At 38.3% G+C, this 14134-nt stretch overlaps 1 protein-coding gene across 4 annotated transcripts in view; it reads left to right on the top strand.

Moving 5' to 3' along the window:
- RAVER2 (ribonucleoprotein, PTB binding 2) overlaps positions 1-14134 on the top strand; it is a 118717-nt gene that overhangs the window by 67347 nt on the left and 37236 nt on the right. For 2 of the 4 annotated variants that reach the window (XM_037743110.1, XM_017541531.2), the window contains exons 6-8: positions 9765-9850; positions 11813-11917; positions 12077-12191. In XM_037743110.1, the coding sequence (XP_037599038.1) occupies positions 9765-9850; positions 11813-11917; positions 12077-12191 (306 nt within the window). The remainder of the gene's footprint in view (positions 1-9764; positions 9851-11812; positions 11918-12076; positions 12192-14134) is intronic. The other 2 variants (XM_017541532.2, XM_017541533.2) reach the window with 2 other exon arrangements.

Here is a 14134-nt window from a genome sequence, read left to right as displayed (position 1 = left end):
ATGGTAGTACATGCCTGTAATCCCAGCTACTTGGGAGGCAGAGACAGGAGAACTGCTTGAAGCAGGGAGGCAGAGGTTGCAGTGAGTTGAGATTGCACCACTGCACACCAGCCTGGCTGACAGTGGGAGACTCCCATCTCAAAATAATAATATACAAAATTATACACACACATACACATACATACACACACACACACACACACACACTCTCTCTCTCTCTCTCTCTCTCTCTCTCTCTCTCTGTGTCCGGTCCTGGTAACATCTTCTTGCAATATATATGTAAGCAAAATAAAAAACATTGTACTATGAAAGATTAAATAAATAAATGAATGAAACAAATCCTCATTACAATGAAATTATTTACTATCTATCTAAGTCTACATTGGGACCACCTCAGAAGACAAGAATGGTACAAATTCTTGGTTTCAGGAGTAGAATTGTATCAGTGAGACAACATAGGAAACTATTCAATTGAACAGTTTTCAATATTCTCTCTAGCAAAGGAGGCAGTGCCCAGAGTATACGGGACTGGAGGGAATGTTTAATTCTAGCATAATTTTAGGAGAGTTACAATAATGTGAGGATATATGGAAGAGGACTCATTTAGAATTCTATTATCTACTTCAAGGAGGAAAAAGTAATTTCTGAGTGGAAAAACTGGTACACAGAAAGAACTCTTCTGCAAGCAACAGGGAATTAAGTGTAGAAAATTGGAGAAAATATTACTTGACTTAAATAATTTCAGTACAGCCTCTTCAATAAATTATGCTGGGAAAATGGAATGTTCATATGTAAAATAATGAAACTAGACCCTTATCTCTCACCATAAATAAAAATCAACTCAAAATCTATTAAAAAATTAAATGTGTGACCAAAAATTGTACAACTACTAGAAGAAAACATGGCGGAAACACTTCAGGACATTAATCTGGGCAAAGGCGTTATAGGTCACACTTCACAAGCACAGGCAACAAAGTAAAAAATAGACAAATGAGATTTTACTAAACTAAAGAGCTTCTGCACAATGAGAAAAACAATCAATAGAGTGAACAAGTACAACTTGTAGAATGGGAGAAAACATTTGAAATTATTCATGTGACATGGGATTATTATCTGGAATACACACAGAACTCTAGCAATTCAATAGCAAAAAAAAAGACAAATAATCCAATTTAAAAATAGGCAAAAGATTTGAACAGATATTTCTCAGAAGGCATATAAATGACTAATAAGTATACAAAAAATGCTCATCATCAGTAATCATCAGGGAAATGTAAGTCAAAACCATAATAAGATATCATCTCACCCCAATTAGAATGGCTAATTCTAATTATCAAAAATATAAACAAATAATACATGTTGGTGAGGATGTGGTAAAAAGGGAACATCCTCACACTGCTGAGGGAATGCAAATTAGTATAGCCATTATGGAAAACAGTATGATGGTTTCTCAAAAAAAAAAAACAAACAAATATAGAACTACTATATAGATCCAGCAAACCACTAATGAATATTTATCCAAAGAAAAGGAAATCCCAGCTGGGTATAGTGGCTCACACCTGTAATCCCAGCACTTTGGGAGGCCGAGGTAAGTGGATCACTGGAGGTCAGGAATTCGAGACCAACCTGGCCAACTGTCTCTACTAAAAAAATACAAAAACAGCTGGGTATATTGGTGTACACCCATAATCCTAGAGATTCAGGAGGCTGAGACATGAGAATGGCTTCAACACGGGAGGCAAAGGTTGCAGTAAGCTGAGATCATGCCACTGCACTCCAGCCTGAGTGACAGGGTGAGACTCTATCTCAAAAAAACAAACAACAACAAAATGAAAAGGAAATCCATATCTTGAAGAGATATCTGCATCTTGATGTTTATTGTAGCACTATTTACAGTAGCCAAGATATAGACTAAGTATCCATCAACAGATGAATGGATAAAGAAAATGTGGTTTTGATTTCCATTTCTCTAATGGCCAGTGATGATGAGCATTTTTTCGTATGTTTGTTGGCCTCATATATGTCTTCTTTTGAAAGGTGTCTGTTCATATTTTTTTCCCACTTTTGAATGAGCTTGTTTGTTTTTTTTCTTATAAATATGTTTTAGTCCTTTTAGATTCTGGATATTAGCCTTTTGTCAGATGCGTAGGTTGTAAAATTTTTTCCCATTTTGTTGGTTACCGATTCACTCTAATCATTGTTTCTTTTGCTGTGCAGAAGCTATGGAGTTTGATTAAGTCCCATTTGTCCATTTTGGCTTTTGTTGCCAATGCTTTTGGTGTTTTAGTCATGAAGTCCTTGCCTATGCCTATGTCCTGAATGGTTTTGCCTAGATTTTCTTCTAGGGTTTTTATGGTGTTAGGTCTTATGTTTAAGTCTTTAATCCATCTGGAGTTAATTTTCGTGTAAGGTTTCAGGAAGGGGTCCAGTTTCTGCTTTCTGCACATGGCTAGCCAGTTTTCCCAACACCATTTATTAAACAGTGAATCCTTTCCCCATTGCTTGTTTTTGTCAGGTTTGTCAAACATCAGATGGTTGTAGATGTGTGGTGTTGCCTCTGAGGCCTCTGCTCTGTTCCATTGGTCTATATCTCTGTTTTGGTACCAGTACCATGCTGTTTTGATTACTGTAGCCTTGTAGTGTAGTTCGAAGTCAGGTAGTGTGATACCTCCAGCTTTGTTCTTTTTGCTTAGAATCGACTTGGCTATGTGGACTCTTTTGGTTCCATATGAAGTTTAAGGTGGTTTTTTCCAGTTCTGTGCAGAAGGTCATTGGTAGCTTGATGGGGATGAGGTTGAATCTGTAAATTACTTTGGGCAGTATGGCCATTTTCACAATATTGATTCCTCCTAAGCATGAGCATGGAATGTTTTTCCATCTGTTTGTGTCCTCTCTTATTTCATTGAGCAGTGGTTTGTAGTTCTCCTTGAAGAGGTCCTTTACGTTTCTTGTTAGTTGTATTCCTAGGTATTTTATTCTCTTTATAAGAATTGTGAATGGCAGTTCGTTTTTGATTTGGCTCTCTTTAAGCCTGTTATTGGTGTACAGGAATGCTTGAGATTTTTGCACGTTGATTTTGTATCTGAGACTTTGCCGAAGTTGCTTATCAGTTTCAGGAGATTTTGGGCTGAGACGATGGGGTCTTCTAAAGATACAATCATATTGTCTGCAAATAGAGACAGTTTGACTTCTTCCTCTCCTAATTGAATACCCTTTATTTTTTTTTCTTGCCTGATTGCTCTGGCTAGAACTTCCGACACTATATTGAATAGGAGTGGTGAGAGAGGGCATCCTTGGCTAGTGCCAGATTTTGAAGGGGATGTGTCCAGTTTTTGCCCATTCAGTATGATATTGCTGTGGGTTTGTCATAAATAGCTTTTATTATTTTGCAATACGTTCCATCAATACCTAGTTGATTCAGAGTTTTTAGCATAAAGGGCTGTTGAATTTTGTCAAAGGCCTTCTCTGCATCTATTGAGATAATCACATAGTTTTTGTCTTTGGTTCTGTTTATGTGGTGAATTACGTTTATAGACTTGCATATATTGAACCAGGCTTGCATCCCCAGGATGAAGCCTACATGATCATGGTGGATAAGTTTTGATGTGCTGTTGCAATTGATTTGCCGGTATTTTATTGAAGATTTTTGCATCTGTGTTCCTCATGGATATTGGCCTGAAGTTTTCTTGTTGAGTCTCTGCTGGGTTTTGGTATCAGGATGATGTTGGTCTCATAAAATGATTTGGGAAGGATTTCCTCTTTTTGGATTGTTTGGAATAGTTTCATAAGGAATGGTACCAGCTCCTCTTTGTATGTCTGGTAGAATTCGGCTGTGAACACATCTGGACCTGGGCTTTTTTTGGTTGGTAGGCTATTAATTGCTGCCTCAACTTCAGACCCCATTATTGGTCTATTCAGGGTTTCAGCTTCTTCCTGGTTTAGGCTTGGGAGAATGCATTGTCCAGGAATTTATCCATTTCTTCCAGATTAACTAGTTTATGTGCATAGAGCTGTTTATAATAATCTCCGATGATGGTTTGTATTTCTGTGGAATCTGTGGTGATATCCCCTTTATCATTTTTCATTGCATCTATTTGATTATTCTCTTTTCTTTTTTATTAATCTGGCTAGTGGTCTACTTTGTTGATCTTTTCAAAAAACCAGTTCCTGGATTTATTGATTTTTGGCAGGGTTTTTTGTGTCTCTATGTCCTTCAGTTCTGCTCTGATCTTAGTTATTTCTTGTCTTCTGCTAGGTTTTGAGTTTTTTTGATCTTGCTCCTCAAACTCTTTCAATTTTGGCAATAGGATGTCAATTTTACATCTTTCCTTGCTTCTGATGTGGGCATTTATTGTTATATGTTTTCCTCTAGACACTGCTTTAAATGTGTCCCAGAGATTCTGGTATGTTGTGTCTTCATTCTTGGTTTCGAAGAACATCTTTATTTATGCCTTCATTTCATTGTTTATCCAGTCAACACTCAAGAGCCAGTTGTTCACTTTCCATGAAGTTGTGCAGTTCTGAGTTAGTTTCTGAATTCAGAGTTCTGACTTGATTGCACTGTGGTCTGAGAGACTGTTTGTTGTGATTTCTGTTCTTTTGCATTTGCTGATGAGTGATTTACTTCCAATTATGTGGTCAATTTTCAAGTAGGTGTGGTGTGATGCTGCGAAGAATGTATATTCTGTGGATTTGGGTTGAGAGTTCTGTAAATGTCTATTAGGTTTGCTTGGTCTGGGTCTGAGTTCAAGTCCTGGATATCCTTGTTAATTTTCTGTCTCGTTGATCTAATATTGACAGTGGAGTGTTAAAGTCTGTCACTATTATTGTGTGGGAGTCTAAGTCTCTTTGTAAGTCATTAAGAACTTGCTTTATGTATCTGGGTGCTGCTGTATTGGGTGCGTATATATTTAGGATCCTTAGCTCTTCTTGTTGCATTGATCCTTTTACCATTATGTAATGTCCTTCTTTGTGTCTTTTGATCTTTGTTGGTTTAAAGTCTATTTTTTCAGAGACTAGAATTGCAACTCCTGCTTTTTTGCTCTCCATTTGCTTGGTAAATCTTCCTCCATCCCTTTATTTTGAGCCTTTGTGTATCCTTGCATGCGAGATTGCTTTCCTGGATACAGCACACTGATGGGTTTTGGCTTTTTATCCAATTTGCCAGTCTATGTCTTTTGATTGGGGCATTTAGCCCATTTGCATTTAGGGTTAATATTGTTATCTGTGAATTTGATCCTACCATTTTGATTCTAGCTGGCTGCTTTGCCCATTAGTTGATGCAGTTTATTCATTGTGTCGATGCTCTTTACCATTTGGTATGTTTTTGGCGTGGCTGGTACTGGTTGTTCCCTTCTGTGTTCAGTGCTTATTTCAGGAGCTCTTGTAAAGCAGGCTTGGTGGTGATGAAATCTGTGAGTAATTGCTTGTTCATAAAGGATCTTATTTCTCCTTCGCTTATGAAACTTAGTTTGGCTGGATATGAAATTCTGGGTTGAAAGTTCTTTTCTTTAAGGATGTTGAATATTGGCCCCCATTCTCTTCTGGCTTGTTGGATTTCTGCTGAGAGGTCTACTGTGAGTCTGATGGGTTTCCCTTTGTGGGTAACCCGACGTTTCTCTCTGGCTGCCCTTAGCATTTTCTCCTACATTTCAACCCTGGTGAATCTGATGATTGTGTGCCTTGGGGTTGCTCTTCTTGAGGAATATCTTTGTGGTGTTCTCTGTGTTTCCTGGACTTGAATATTGGCCTGACTTGCTAGGTTGGGGAAGTTTTCCTGGATTATATGCTGAAGAATATTTTCCAGCTTGGATTCATTCTCTCCATCACATTCAGGTACACCTATCCAACGTAGATTAGATCTTTTCACATAGTACCGTATTCTTGGAGACTTTTTTCATTTCTTTTTACGCTTTTTTCTCTAATCTTGCCTTCTCATTTTATTTCATTGACTTGATCTTCAATCTCTGATATCCTTTCTTCTGCTTGGTCAATTCAGCTTTTGAAACTTGTGTATGCTTCACGGAGTTCTTGTGTTGTGTTTTTTAGCTCCATCAGTTCACTTATATTCTTCTCTAAGCTATTTATTCTCGTTAGCATTTCTTCAAACCTTTTTTCAAGTTCTTAGTTTCTTTGCATTGGGTTAGAACATGTTCTTTTAGCTCAGAGAAGTTTCTTATTACCCACCTTCCGAAGCCTGTTTCTGTCAATTCATCACACTCATTCTCCATCCAGCCTTGTTCCCTTGCTGGTGAGGAGTTGTGATCCCTTGTAGGAGGATAGGCATTCTGGTTTTGGGTGTTTTCATCCTTTTTGCCCTAGTTTCTTCCCATCTTTGTAGTTGTTGATTTTCAGATGGGGTCTCTCAGTGCACGTCCAGATTGTTGATGATGAAGTTATTTCTTTCTGTTTCTCAGTTTTTCTTCTAACAGTCAGGCCCCTCTGCTGTAGGACTGCAGAGGTCCACCCAGGCCCTGGTTGCCTGGGGATCACCTGCAGTGGTTGCAGTACAGTAAGGGTTGATGTTAGTTTCTTCTGCTATCTTTATCCCAGAAGGATACCTGCCAGATATCAGTGTGAGCTCTCCTTTATGAAGTGCTCTTTGGATATATGTGGGTCAGGGAGTTGCTTGAGGAGACAGTCTGGTCTGTCCTTTATAGGAGCTCAAGTGCTGAGCTGTGAGCTCTGTTGTTCCATTCAGAGATGCTGGACAGGTATGTTTAAGTCTGCTTCAGCAGAATTCATAAATGCCTTTTTTTTTCCCCAGGTGCTCTGTCCCTGGGAGTTAGGGCTTTATTTATAAGTTTCTGTTGTGCTGCTGCCTTTTTTCAGGGCTGTCCTGCCTAGTAAGGAGGCAGCCTAGTCACAGTCTGCCTGCAGAGGCTTTGCTCAGCTGCTGTGGGCTCCACCCAGCTACTGTGTGAAGTTCCCTGCTGTCCTATTTATAGGAGCATAGTTAGAACTCCCTCGGCAATCGCAGCCCACCTCTGTAATGGCGGACTCTCTCTGTAATGGCGTGCTGCCTCGGCAAAGGGGGCTGCCTCAGCAATGGTGGACTACCTCGGTAGTGGTAGACTGCCTCAGTAATGACAGACGTCCCTCCCCCACAGAGCTGGACTGTCCTGGCTTCCACTGTGCTTACTGTGAAACTCTCAATCCAGGGCGTTTCAGATTGCTGTTTTTTGTGGGGTTGGGACTGGCCGAGCCTGATCACCTGGCTCCCTGCCTCAGATGCCTCTTTTCTTTTCAGTTGAACGGGCAACTCTGTCTCCTAGGCGTCCCAGTCACCAGTTGAAACAGCGCCCGGATTTGTATGATTTCTCGTGTGTAGGCCCGCTGTGTTGGATGAAACAGCCACTGGAGACTCATGGCGCTTTTTCGCCGGGGAGTCTCTTGGCCTAGCTCCCTGTTTCAGCCCCCTTTTTTTCAGTTGAATGGGTGACTCTGTCTCCCAGGCATTTCAGTCACCAGTTGAAAAGGTGCCCAGATTTGTGTGAGATTTTGTGCAGAGACCCACTGTGCCGGCTGAAACAGCCTCACTAGGGGCTCGTGGCCCCTTTTTGCCCAGGAGTCTCCTGGCCTGGCTCCCTGTTTCAGTCCCCTTTTTTTTTCAGTTGAATGAGCGACTCTCTCTCCCAGGCGCTCCAGTCGCCTGTTGAAAAGGCGCCGGGATCTGTGTAGTTTCCCATGCAGCGACCCACTGCGCAGACTGAAACAGCCGGGCGGGGATTCCTGGTGCTTTTTTGCCTGGGAATCTCCTGGGCTGCCTCCCTGTTTCAGTGCCCTTTTTATCAGTTGAAGGGGCGACTCTGCCTCCCAGGAGCTCCAATCGCCAGCTAAAACGGCGCCCAGACCCATGTATTTTGAGGGGAGACCCACTGTGCTGGTGACCCATAGGGCTCCTCCACCTGGGAATCTCCTGGTCTGTGGGCAATAAAAATCCATCTGGAAATGCAGCGTCCACTCACCCTCTGCGCTTTCGCTGGGAGCTGCAATCCTGAGCTGCTCCCAATAGGCCATCTTGGATCCTCTCTCTCCTAGCTGGCTTCTTTATTGCAGCCTGTTTTATTAGCAAGGCCTTTATGACCTGTATCTTGCACTAACTTCCTGTCTCATCCTGTGACTTAAAATGCCTAACTTACTGGGAATGCTCAGCAGGTCTCAGCCTTATTTTACCTAGCTTCTATTCAAGACGGAGGCACTGTGGTTCACACACCTTTGACACATCCCCCTCCCTTTTGTAAGAGAACCCTTAATCATAAGGATTGTAAAGGGATGAAGATCCATCTTCTGTAACTTCTTGAGAGCTGAATAGGGACTATGATATTCTGCCAATTAGGGTCTCTTGTATTCAGGGTACAGAGGAGCTCAGTTAGAAAGCGTCAGTATGTTGAGGACCATTTGTAACTCTTGAGTTCCAACAAAAGGTGATGTCTGGAAGATTAATAAATGTTTGATTTAAGAAAACATTCAGGGCTGGGTGCAGTGGCTCATACCTGTAATCCCAGCATTTTGGGAGGCTGAGGCAGGCAGATCTTGAGGTCAGGAGTTCAAGACCAGCCTGGCCAATATGGTGAAACCCTGTCTCTATAAAAATACAAAAATTAGCTGGGCATGGTAGCATGCACCTACCCAGCTACTTGGGAGGCTGAGGCAGAATAATCGCTTGAACCCTGGAGGTGGAGGTTGCAGTGAGATGAGATCACGCCACTCCACTCCAGCCTGGGCGACAGAGTGTGACTCCATCTTAAATTTAAAAAAGAAAGAAAACATTCAGTAAGCTTATTCTACATTTCTACACAAAGAGTATAACAGCAACATATTCCACAACAGTAGAGCAAAATCAGCAATATTATCCCAAGTAAACTAAATCAAAAGGCTTTCCACAAACTGGGCAACTGTTGGAAACCAAGCTGATATGGGGTTGCTAGCTGATTCCACTGCATGTCCAGAATTAGAATATTGATATAGACTTTTACATTACCCATCCCTCTTGTTTCTTCTCAGCAACAGCCAGATTACTGGTTGGTTCACAGGAATAAACAGAGTTAGTCTAAATTGCAGAAAAAAAATTTAGAACAACTGATGAGACTAGAATTATATAACAGGTGTACTACCATAGTTCTTGAAACATAATTTTTTTCTCTTTCCAGTTTTCCATTCTAAAAGCATCCCTTGTGAAATGTACTCTGGCATTTAGACTCTTAGACTTGGTTATGAGTATTGTTACCATTTATTCGTTTTATCTCTGTGTACAGTTTTGCAGTTTCTTTTAATTTTATTATGTAAATATTTTTGTGTACATATATTGTCTTCTCAATTGGATTTTATGTAAGCTTTTCAAGAACAAGGATTGTATCTTGTCCCCTACTCCTACCCTCTGCCAAAATCCCTGAAATAACTAAAAAAAAAAAGCTGAGTAAGTAACATGAATTAAATGAATATTGTGCTTATTAAAACGTGGACATATTTTGTTGCACTAAATTCTAGAGAATATTAAGCCTAGGTGTGGAGTTTTACAGTTATGACAGAAAGGCTTTTGAATTTTAAAACAAATTCCAGGGTTGAATCTCAGGGAAAGATACCTATCACTTTTGACCAATGACAAGGCCACTATGTTATTGAACTTTCAGTGGATTTGTTAATAGTTTAAAGAAATATTCATTTACCCTTTTCGAAGTTTTTTTTTTAATTTTTAATTCCATATATATATGTATATATATATATATATATATATTAAAATTTTTACTTTTATTTTCTCAAAGCAGTTCTTGGAACACCTCACAGCTTGCCACATCTGATGAATCCATCTATCTCTCCTGCATTTTTACATTTGAATAAAGCACATCAGGTAGGTAAATAACATTGAGTACTGAAGCATTAGCTATTTGGGCTGGGCCTGGTAGCGCACACCTGTAATCTCAGCACTTTGGGAGGCCAAGGTGAGCAGATCACAAGGTCAAGAGATGGAGACCATCCTGGCCAACACGGTGAAACCTCATCTCTACTAAAAATACAAAAATTAGCTGGGCGTGGACCCGCGAACCTGTAGATCCAACTACTCAGGAGGCTGAGACAGGAGAATTGTTTGAACCCAGGGCGGGGTGGGCAGCATGGCAGAGGTTGCAGTGGGCTGACTATGCCACTGCACTTCAGCCTGGGCAACAGAGTGAGACTCCGTTGTCTTAAAAAAAAAAAAAAAATTGGAGTGAATATTTTGTTTGTTCTTAACACTTAAAGTTCTCAAGAAATTAAATGAGTATTTTGCTTTTAAAGAAAATCTTTAATAAATATAGCTATGTAAAATCATAATGAGTACATCAGATTCAGTTAAGCTAATCAAAGCAGTATAATTATATACCACAATAAGTATTATTGATTTCAATTTGTATGGCATTAAGAAGGAAAGTGGTATATTTTTACTAGATAATAGATCAGTTGTTCAAAACAGGGCTTCTTATGTGGTCTTAACTCAAAAAAGTCTTCCTAGAAAGAAAATATAAATGAACAGTAATGCTTAATTCTTAAAATTTAATGAATATTATTAAAAAACTCTCTATATGACAATAGAGTATATGGTTCCTACCTTTTTAGATGAGTATTTTAAATGTGTGTTTGTAGATTTAAATGTCCATAATATTACAGATAAACATTACTCATTAATTTCAGGTGCTGTTTAAGAACATAGAATCATAATTACAAATCAAACAATATATAATAGATGTTTAAAATAAGTTGAATGAATGAATGTCTGGTCCTAAATCCAGCTTTAATTTTCCATCTTTAGAATTTAACACAGGACTTGGTGATACATTATAGAGTTTTTATTCATTCACTCAATGTATTTTCAGTATCTGACATATATGTATTAGACGTTGTGGTCATCATTGAGGCTATGGTGTGGAATGTAATATTTAAAGTCTATGTTATTATATAATTTTAACCAGTAGGGAAAACATATTAAAATAAAGAGCGAAGAGTGACATGAGAGGGGAAGTTCAGAGTATTGATAATATTCTCTGTGTTTTAAGAGAAAGACAAAAATGCTAATTGTGTCTTTAAGGCCCATATATTTGAGCTGGCCCTTCCTGCCTCTCAACTCACTGCACATCACTGTCTCACTACAACAGCCTGGTTTCGGTCCTCAAAGGACCTTGTTTTCTCTTCCTTTGGTCTTTGCTTCTGCTGCTTCTTCTTCCTGGAATATTTCTACCCCATCATCACCTAATTCCCCCAAGATTTCAACTACAGCCTTCAGATCACAGTACAGGAATTAGTTCCTCCAAAAAAACCTTCCTTGAATCTCCCAGGCTAAATAAAATTCCTCCACTATTCTCAAAGCCCCTTGTATTTTTCCTTCATATGATTACCATGTGTAATCATATGTTTTTTGATTAACTAATGGCTCCCTTCCTTAGGGGATTTTAAGATCTATGAGGGCAGATCTTATTGTATTTCTCACTAAGCAACACAGTGTCTGGCACATAGAAAGTGCTCAATAAATCTTTGTTGAATGATTAAGTGAATAAATAAATAAATGAATGAATAGAATGTCACTGTCATTGAAACCAAAAAGGGGTGAGAGGAGGGGAAGAAGGGTGAAAGAATATAGAATTCATTTCATGACTGCATGGCCCCTTTCTGTATACTATTAACAGAAATAATTAGCTTTGCCTGATAAGTTGGAAAGGGAAATATTATGTTTAGAAGCAATTACTTTTACTCAGATTGACTGGAGAATTGAACTTCAAAATGAATTGGGTTATACAACAAGTAACTTCTCAAGACTAACAATGTTTTGTCATTTTCACAGAGCTCAGTTATGGGTAATACTTCTAATTTATTCCTTCAGAATCTTTCTCATATACCACTGGCACAACAGCAATTAATGAAGTTTGAGAATATTCATACTAATAATGTAAGTATGGTATCATTTTTTTCTCTTAAAATCAGTTCATTTCTTTTCTAGAACCAGGCTGTGAATCAGGTTGTTTACAAATGTTCACATGTGTAGCTTTTTTAAGGTTATATCTTACGGCCATGGGCAAAAATCTTACTTTTTTTTCTTCTTTTGTAGAAACCAGGCTTACTTGGAGAGCCCCCAGCTGTGGTACTTCAGACTGCACTAGGGATAGGGTCAGTGCTTCCAATGAAAAAGGAGTTGGGACATCATCATGGAGAAGCACATAAAAGTAAATGATGTATATTTACTGAGAAGTCAGTAAACAGTCAGGTTTGAGATTTAAAAATAGTTTACCTATGTTCTACTTTTATATACAGGGAGGTCAAATTTGAGTTTTATTTAGTTGTTTAAAATTTTGAGAACCATCTTGGCTTTTCTGTTTTTAATATGGGTAAGTTATTGATGGACTTGCTTCCATGTCAAAATAAGACTTTCCCTGTTGGATATGCTTTAATATTTTATGCAGGTTCATAGCAGTTCAAGGTAAAGACACAGATCCATTTGAGACTGACATGCTGCTCACTGGGCTGAGAGCACATATGGATCCATTTAATTGTTGCCTAGATAAGAAGCCCTTCACTTTTGTTTTTAAAAATCTAGTATTTATTAATTTGAAGTTTGATTATTTGTATTATTTAAAAAATATAACCTGTAAATCAGTAGTCAAAACTAATGTGTATACTATGTGCTTCTAAAAACATGGCAAACAAAAAGTTTTTTTGGTAGGAAAACAGGAGGAGGGTGTTATACTAAGACTTCTTATTTGAATGTCATTTTGAAAGGCATTTTCAGTTTGAAGCTTAGTTGAAATTTGCTTAGAAGTGAGCATGCTGAGTAAAAACAGAAGGGCCACCAGTAATTAAAAAAAAAAAAGTCAATTAAATATGAGTAGCTTACTGAACCTTTTGTTCAGTGGTCAAATAACTTAGTTCTGACTGTTGAAATTGACTGGACTAAAGTTAAGCCAGTAAAGAAATTTGGTGACATGATGGGGTATGTCTTTCCAAAAAATTAAATTTTCTATGTCTCAAAGCTTATGTAAATGTATATTATTTGTGTTAGATTAAATAATAAACTATTTGCTTTAGTATATGCTGCTTTAAGAACACTGAAAAGTCAGTGTCCAAATAGCTATATTGCTAAAACTTAGGGGAACCAAAGTATCCATCTCTAAATGATTATTACTAAAAATAATTGAAGAAATTTGTTTAGTAAATTTGTAAAATGGTAAATCTGACTTAGTTGTCAATTAGCTTTTCCCATTTAATTTTGACCTATAAATTTTTTAAAAAGTGAAATAGTTCAGAATTTTCCTATTAAAACTTTTATTTGCCAGCCTTGGCAACATGACAAAACCCTGCCTCTACTGAAGTACAAAAAAATTAGCCAGGCATGGTGGCACATGCCTGTGGTCCCAGCTACTCAGGAGGCTGAGGTGGGAGAATCACCTAAGCCCAGGAAGTCGAGGCTGCAGTGAGCCATGATTGTGCCACTGCATGCCAGCCTTGGCAATGGGAGTGAGACCCTGACTCAAAAATAAACCAAAGCCCTTTTATTTATTCCAGAATTTCATGTTATTTTCTAGAAATAAAAGCATAAAACTTTTGGGTATTAATTTTAGTATTTATCTATTTAAAAATGCAGATTTTAAAAAAGAAACCAGTGGTATGCTGATAAGTGTTTAACAGTCATCTGTCTAGATTGAAAAAAGGTCTTGATTTGTAGCACTGCTGTGTGTGAATACTCTGTGACTGATTTCAAGTTATCAATATGACAACACTGAACTTGATACCTGTGATATAATGTGTATTATTAACTCTCATGAGCTGATAGAAGTCAACTAACCAAATTAATTATTGGATTCAATCAAACTTTATTGAATTTTAATTTCAGATAACTTTTTAAACTTAAAACTTAATTATTTCCTTCAGTTATGGAAGCAGTCAAATTGCAATGACTAGGCATTAAAAAAAGCACTAATATATCTTAAATGCCAAAAATTACACAAACTTTGCTCTCAGCTTTAACAATATGTAATTAAAAATTATATATAGGCCGGGCGCGGTGGCTCAAGCCTGTAATCCCAGCACTTTGGGAGGCCGAGGCGGGTGGATCACGAGGTCAAGAGATCGAGACCATCCTGGTCAACATGGTGAAACCCCGCCTCTACTA

Source organism: Cebus imitator, unplaced genomic scaffold, assembly GCF_001604975.1.
Source record: "Cebus imitator isolate Cc_AM_T3 unplaced genomic scaffold, Cebus_imitator-1.0 Scaffold135, whole genome shotgun sequence".
NCBI classification, from domain to species: domain Eukaryota; kingdom Metazoa; phylum Chordata; class Mammalia; order Primates; family Cebidae; genus Cebus; species Cebus imitator.
This window is presented reverse-complemented; position numbering and strand designations above follow the sequence as displayed.